This window comes from Aptenodytes patagonicus, chromosome Z (genome assembly GCF_965638725.1).
Source record: "Aptenodytes patagonicus chromosome Z, bAptPat1.pri.cur, whole genome shotgun sequence".
Lineage (NCBI taxonomy): Eukaryota > Metazoa > Chordata > Aves > Sphenisciformes > Spheniscidae > Aptenodytes > Aptenodytes patagonicus.
This window is the reverse complement of record NC_134982.1, coordinates 78483871-78492006: the sequence shown is the minus strand read 5'-3', so window position 1 is coordinate 78492006 and position 8136 is coordinate 78483871. Positions and strand designations below refer to the sequence as shown.

The window sequence follows — 8136 nt, the reverse complement described above, 5'->3', positions numbered from 1 at the left end:
GCCCACAGGGACCCTGAGCCGCCTGGGGCAGGTCGCTTCGCTTGACCCCCTTGGGCAGCAGCAAAATGGGAGGCTGACTTCAAGCTGCAAAGCTGCGCGTGGCATCAGCGCCTGCAGAGAGGCACGGCCACCACCCTGAGGAGCTGGGACTGGAGAACACTTCCCCGGAGGTGGGCTCTCACCCAGCCCAGCCAGCTCAGCTGGCTGATTACTGGGGCGCAGCAGTTGCCAATGCTTTTGGATAAATTGGGACTTTCCTCCTCCTCTTGGAAATTCCCACGTTGTAAAGCCAAAGGACGCAGCAGGCAGAGTGGCAGCCGTGGGAGGCAGGTTGCCAAAAATAGGCTTTTTCCCTTTTAATTTCTTTTTGGTGTAATTTCCTGACTGCGTTATTGAAACAACAGTGACATAAGGGGCACGATGCAGCAACAGGGCAGACGGGAATAAAAGCAAAAGAGCCAACAACATATTTGTGTAGAAGAAAGGAAAATAGCTGGCAGTAAGGGGAATTCACAAATTACCTGACAAAAAAGCACACAGCCATCCCCTGCCCCCGAAGCCACCCTGAGAGTCCTCTGACACATGAAGGATGCCAAAAGGGGGGGAAAAAACCAAAACCAAACCAAACAAAAAACAAACCACCACCTAAATTGCAGCAATTACTTGATATGGGCATTTTCACTACCTAAACTGGGAGAGAGAAATTCCCCTGGGTCATCTGACCTCTGTTGAAACTACACCAGGAAGAGAAGCAGCAGCAGTCAGCAAGTGCAGGGCGTTCTCCAGCTGTACAAAAGCCTCTCGTGCGTGAGCTGGAGATCAGAGCAGTGCAGGGATGTGTGTGCATGCATATACGTAGCAAGGCGAGGTGAAAATATCCTCCCAGCCAGATCATCTCTTGCACAACTCTCTGACTCTGTGCAGCCCAGCGGACCTTTTGTTTTTTCCTCCTCTGCTCCTCTCCAAGCATGCCTCCGGAGTAGAGCTTCTGAAGAGCCGTTTCCTCCAGCGCGTCTCCCTGAAAACAGCTCTCCCCAAGAAGAGGTGGTTGCCAGTAGCATGGTGGGGGTGACAGCGATTAGGACGTGGATTGAGCCGGTGGTCGCCGGTTCCCAAGTGGCCAGCGCCTTCTACGACACAGCGCTGCTGCTGGTGGTGAAGAACTACTACAATCAGACCAATGCCACCGCTCCCTTCCATGCACTGGAAGACGCTCAGCAGAAGGCTGTCTCTAATTTTTATATCATCTACAACCTAGTCCTGGGCCTGAGCCCGCTGGTGTCAGCCTATGGCTTGTCCAAGCTGGGGGACAGGGTGCATCGGAAGATCCCCATCTGCTTCCCTCTCCTTGGCTACTTGGGCTCCAAAACTCTCCTGCTCCTCCTGATCCTGCTGGGCTGGCCAATCGAGGTGATGTATGGGGCTGCTGCCTTCAATGGGCTGACGGGAGGTTTCACCACACTCTGGGCAGGCGTCATGGCTCTGGGATCCCTGGGCTCCTCCGAGAGCAGGAGGTCTCTGCGGCTTATCATTATTGAGCTGGTGTATGGCCTCGCTGGCTTTCTGGGAAGCATGGTATCTGGCTACCTCTTTGTTGGCTTCAGTGACCGCTATCGAGAGGGCACTGTGCTGGTGGGCTGCAGCATTGCTTGCTATGCTTTCTGCCTCCTCTACAGCATTTTTGTCCTGACAGTCCCCAAGCCAGAAGCTACCTGCCCAGCCAAAGCCAAGAGTGCAGAGGAAGTGGGCAGCCAGCTACCAGCCCACAAAGAAGCAGCAGCAGCAGGGAGTTCCCAACCTTCGGAGAGCAGCAGCTCCACGCCAGTATCCCCCTCGAAACTCATGATCATCATGCTGTTTGTGGCAGCAATCCTCTATGACCTTGCCGTGGTTGGTGCAATGAACGTACTCCCACTCTTCTTGCTCAGGGAACCTTTAAGTTGGAATGCCGTGGAGATCGGCCACGGCAATGCTGCTGGGTACGTGATCTTCATCACCAGCTTCCTGGGGGTATTTGTGTTCTCCAAATACCTGAGGGACATTACCATGATCATGATCGGAGTGGCATCCTTCAGCGCTGGCATCCTCATCATGGCCTTTGTACGGTGGACGTTCCTGTTCTACATTGGTGAGTCGAACAGCCGCTCATGCGAGTGAGTACACCCTGAGAAAGGGGCTGGGGTGTTTCAGCATCAGGAGAAGGGCTTTTGCTCTGCTTCACCACGAGTTTCAGAGCAGGGAGCTCAGCAGACCATCACACGAGTGTTTCCCAAGAGGGCTTCATTATCATTCCCCTCTCCCCACATCTCGCTTTGTACTCCTTATTGCACCCTACAATATCCAGAGAAGGCATACGCTCCTGCCAAGGCTTAGTTTAAGGCAGGTTGACTTGTAATTTGTCACTTGGTCATAGCCCAGATCTGAGCAAGGGAACAATGCTCACACCACAGGGGAGTGGGAATTGTTGCTGGCTACCTGTACTAGTCGAACCACACCACTAAATTAATGGGAAGCACTGCCTTCTTGTACTTCAGGCTACAACAGAAACAAATTGGCAAAGGTTTCCTATTAAGCGAACATCTTAAGACGTGATTTATTTTTGTTACATTAAGGCATTTATGGCTGATGGGAAACTTAATAGTGAAACATTGGAGCTGCTTTAGCAACTAAAATAGCATGAGAATGTAGTGTACAAATCTTACACTGTGTATAAATGACCAAGGGGCAGGTAACAATAGATAGGGCAGCATCCCACGACGAAGGAAAGGCAAGTTTATTGTTGGGAGGTAGCCTCTGCAGAAACACAGAAAACAAAACCCAAGAACTGCATCCGTTGTAGGAGTGAGATGGATGATTCGTATCTGACAGAGTATTATGTGTTGCATGGCTTTGAGGTTTTGCTTCTGAAAGAGAGAAAAAGATCTAAAAGAAATGGCCTGAAGAGATTTTTCTGTCTGCCCCTACAGGGAATGAGAAATTGAAAATCAAACAAAGTTATTCTAGAGGGAAAGATGGTAGGATATCATATTTGTGTACTAAGCCAAACATTGAATGAAATTTTTAAGAGATTTTGTTTGTTTAGGCAATCAGGCTGGGGAACAAAAGATAAAAAATTAAAATAAAAATATGCTTGTTTAATATTAAGTCCATCATGAATGCATGCTGCTATACAGCGTGCAGGATGCTTATTCCCTGCATTGCAGGAACACCTCGGTACACTAGACATGGACCAAGTATTCACTGAGGTTGGTTCTGTTGGTTCTGCTGACAAGAAGATAATTCCAGCTCTTTAAAAGTTTCCACACTAGAGAAAGCCTAAAATACTGCAAGTCAGAAGCACCAAGATAGAAAAGAGCTATAGTGTTATAAAGTTACTGTTCCTGTCAAGGCCATGTAGCATGGGGTGCTCTCTCTGCTGGTTAGACTCAAATCATCGGTCTCACTATCTCAAAGGACAGTGCTACACTCCATCTACACTGGGATTTCAGGCTGAGACCGGAGCTGGTTTGGGTGAAATACCTCTGCTAGTGGGAGCAATAGGTGGCTTATCCACAATCACTTGGCTGAAGTGAGGACCTACACTCCTACCAAAGATTTGTACTTCTTTCTGGTACTCAAGGGACAAGACAAAGAAGCAAAGGCCCTGCCCAAGCCAGAGGCACGTAGTCTTCAAAAGCAGTGGTTGTTGTGTTGGGAGACAAGGAGCAGGTACTGATGGTAATGACATATTCATTGCATTGCAGCACGGGCAGTGATGCTCTTTGCCCTCATTCCCTTACCAACCATCAGGTCCATGTTATCCAAACATGTCGAAGGATCGTCCTATGGTAAGTACTTTGGTTACCTTACTGATCAAAAAACCCTCAAATCCCTCCATCCAGCCTCAGGTACAAAGAGAAAGGTAAGTTATTGCTGCAATCTGTGCTTTGCGTAATAAAACCAGAACAGTTGGTACCACAAATGGGAAGGGAGGAGCAGAGAAACTTGCTGGACAAGATTGTCACATCCAAACTTCTCATCCTCGGTTGTGTCATCATTGATCCACAAAATTTTCAGCATGTGCTTCAAGAGATTACTATCAGTGTGAAGCTTAAAGGCAGGGAAAATATCTGAGGTGCTGCTCAAAAACACAGCGCTCCAGGGAAAACGAAGAGAAGCAAGACGTTGGGTTGAAGCACTGTGGTACTCACACCATTTATACTTGGCTTCTTTTACTTCCTGTTTTGGGAAGGATGGATTTCTTTCAGCTTTTTTCAGTTATGCTCTCTAAATATGTCTCCAAGTGTTACCTGGCTATTTGTTCTTGTCAGACCGTGATTTAACTAACAAAGGATAACCTTTGCATAAAAATTGGCCCTTTTTGGTAAACAGGAGTGGAAATTCTTCTCTAGTAAAAAATGTATTAGAAAATAGTAAAATATATGTATTTTACAACACCATATTGAAGGCTACCAGTTTTACCCCAATAAGCAGGATTTAGACACAATAGACAGGACTGGCCATGCATTCAAACAGCACCTCGGGCCCATGACTGCTCATGCCTCCTCCGAACATGTTCCCACAGCCATCCTCTGCATCCTTTCCCCTTCTGCCACATGAACACAACACTGCTCTGTCACCAGTTCATTCCTGCTGCTTGTGCTCCTCAACGCGCTTCATAGCAAACTCACCTACCTGCCACAAATAGTGCAGCTCACACCCCAAATTAATCATTATTATTAATCATAATGTTGTTTTTAACCTGCACCATGAGCCATGCAGGCTGCATCTGATTACAGTGGCAGACCAGCTCTCGAGCAGGACCGTGCAGCAGAGCAGCCCTTGCCTCCTGGTAGCAGTGTTGTCTCCTTAGCTGGTGGCAGCTGGTGCTGTGCAGCTGGAGAAGCTGCCAGGGCAGCAGGTTCAGTGAACAGCCCTGACCTTGCTCCCAGTCTGCACATCCCGGCAGGGCTGGGTTACTTCCCCTTCCCGCATTTACCACAGCAGAAACAAAAGGGTGCACTTCAGCAAAAAAGCTGTTTCAACTAGGATTCAGCTTCTGCCTTTCCTCCTCCCTAAACATCATACAAATCACATGCACGTCCCCATTTCAGGCATTATTATCATTTTAATCCAGTGGACCACTCTTCTGGCCTAGGGCAGAAGCAGACCGCAACTAAAATCTCTCCTGTCCTGAAGATGTTAGCCCAAGACTACTTTTCTACATCCTATGGAAAGGAGCACTTACTGCCCAGTTTATTGCTGCTCTTCCAAGCAGCTACCTCTACATCTAGACTGCTTAAGCAGATGGTTTTCTAGTTGGATCTTTTGTCCTATGCCTAAAAGAAGGAAAAGTCATTTAATTCTGGTCCAGAACAGCAGCAGATACAAGGCTCATGCCATCTGGCACTTGTGAAGCAATGACCACATTGCTCTTCCATGCAGTGGTGATCCTGGATTCGGCAGGGAGGTACCAGAGCTGGTTTTTTCTCCCTGGTAACAAACTATGTTCTTGTTTTACAGGTAAGGTGTTTGTCCTGCTGCAGTTGTCTTTAGTCACCACGGGAGTAGTGACATCTACAGTCTACAACAAGATCTATCAAAACACACTGAACTGGTACAGCAGCTTCTGTTTCATTTTGTCTTTTCTAGTTGGCTGCCTGAGTCTCCTCCCTTTAAGGTAAGGAATAGGAAGGGGTTTGTCCAAAAGGACATGCTGTATATTCTCTCCATGCTTCCTAATTTTAGGTCTAAAGTGTGTAATACAGGAAAAAGAAAAATTTTTTTGAATTTAAAAAAAAAGATTGGAAAAAGAGAAAGAAAAATCTTGCAGAAATGAGTTGAGAAATATCAAGGAGATTCAAAGAATGAAACTTGCAAGTGATCTAGCCAATGTTTTTAATCTTCTTTTTGTTTAATGTAATGTGAATTGCTGTAGGAGGAATATTTGGCAGAGTTTAAGAGCTGATAATCCCAGGGGACAAAGCCTTCACACAAATGTAGTACTACTATTTTTGCAATATCAAGCAAGTAGAATGAGGGAATAATCCTACACAAAGTAAAACATTTTTTAAAAAATCTATTGCAGGTTACTTACTCATTGTGATAGAAAAGAATAACCCGAGTCTCCCCCAGGTGTTCCTTTCAAAGAGAAACCATTACCACATAGTGAAGGAAATGGTTACTTTTCTGATCCAGTGAATTTGCCCAACTGTACAGCTACAGAGCAACTGAGAGGTACAATTTCAAAAACAGGTTCTAAGCAGAAAACAAGCTTAATTTGAAGAGAGAAAGCTGAAACAGCATCTCCATCTACTCTTCCAGAATTTTTGAAGGATCTCCCTCCAAATCTCAACTTGCCCATCATCCCCTCCCTAAGACTCTCCAGCTCGTTGCATTACTAGAAACAGCAAGACGCTTCCACTATGCAGTTAAAGTGAATTGTGATAATGTTGGTATTTAATCCATGCAACAATATTTTCATTCAGATATAAGGCAGGTACTGGATAGGCTAATGTCTGATCCCAGGCAAAATTCTTGCCAAGTTTTCTCTAATTTAAAAAAAAAAAACAAAAAACAACCTAGAAAGTCTAAAGGCACTATGTATACCGACTTCAGTGTTATCACTTAGATAGGAAGAAAAGAAAAAGCAACACTAAGGAAAGCTCTTAGACCATCAGCTCTGCCTCGTCCAGCGCACCAAAGGCTTTCTGGGCTTGTGAATACATTTGACACCTGGTGTCAGCAGGACTATGAGTGTGGGGAAGGCTACTTCATACTCATCATTACCCTGGCTCTGCTTTCCTCCTCGTATTTTCCAGACACAAGAATGACTCGTTTCTTATGCACAACCCTGCTGTTTAACAGTGAGTCACTGCTAGCTACTCAACTGCTTTTTAACATGCTCTCCAAATAGAAGTTAGCACCATTATCAGCACAAACACGGGTTATTAGGACTTAAAAGTCTGAAAGATGACAAATGGTGCCGATGTCATTGCTTGTACACAAGAGTAACTTACAGAGAGGCTGGCAGATCCTCGCGAGGAATCACATGAGCACTCAGCCAGCTCCAGACACCCCAACACAGTTTAAGCTAAAGAATTGATGGGGAACAAGCAAACTGTAGTTTGAGAAAGTAGCTTGCTAGCTCTCTTGTAACCTGCGTTTTTATTGCTCTTTACAGCATTGTGGCAATCAAACAACGTTCAACCACTGGCTCCCTTCAGATTCTGACCAAGTGACAGAGACTGTACCAGCTAAAGCATCTTTTGGTCTTTATCAACTCTCTGAGCTACCGAAGTGGAAGGTTTGCCAAGCATTAGTCCCCCCAGTTATCATCATTACAGGAAGCATTTCATTTATGTTTCCACTTCACAGGATGCCACAGCCTCTCAGGTGCTGAGCTCACCCAGGACAGACGTTTGCCTTGTTACTGCTGCAGTGCATCGTCTTGCAGAGTATGCGCGTTGGCTATTGCACACCAGCAGTCTTCAGAGCATTTTGCTTTCCTGCTAGGCTGATTAGCAGTAGTGCAGAGTGACAAGAACAGGGTGGGAATGAAAAGGGCATTTCTAGACACATCATTCAATGTGGAAGGGAAAAGCAGAGGATCAGTTTTCCATTAGTTCCTTCTTGTCTGTTCATTCAGAAACCTCAGGGCAGTTCTGTAACTTTGGCTGATGTAGGAGGGGGTCCTGCAAGCCACGTGCTGCTGCTCTGAGTGCTACAGAAGATGTGTCAGCCCACCTGATCAACGTTATGTAGAAGACCACTAAATACAGAAATACCACCATAAAAAAAATGTAAGATTAAGACACTTTTAGTAATCCCTACAATAAAATACTCCTGAACAGATGTTCATGCTCCTGACTTCCGGGAGATTGTCCCGCTGTCCTCAGACAGTGCTTTAACAGAGGTCATGAGAGGACACCTAGGACTCAAGAGCCGATACCGGCATTTCAACTCACACTACCAGGATGTACTACTCTTGTAACAGGTTAAGAGAACAGGTAAGTGAAGCACGCTACTCCTACAAGCTTTATGGAGGGACACTGATGCCAGGTAGTAGTCACCTTGTTACTCCAGCTTTAAGCTGGGTTGAAACCCCTACAGAAAGGAACCTCGTACAATATAGCAATTGGCATGAAATGTTGTCAG

The 8136-nt window shown here is 46.0% G+C and overlaps 1 protein-coding gene across 1 annotated transcript; it reads left to right on the top strand.

The window, feature by feature from the left end:
• Positions 1 to 1005: 1005 nt before the first annotated feature.
• Positions 1006 to 7969, top strand: SLC46A2 (solute carrier family 46 member 2). The gene is made up of 4 exons (XM_076361963.1): positions 1006 to 2128; positions 3744 to 3827; positions 5503 to 5659; positions 7163 to 7969. Exons 1-4 carry the CDS (start codon positions 1060 to 1062, stop codon positions 7218 to 7220), a joined length of 1368 nt encoding a protein of 455 aa, XP_076218078.1. The 5' UTR covers positions 1006 to 1059; the 3' UTR covers positions 7221 to 7969.
• Positions 7970 to 8136: the final 167 nt, after the last annotated feature.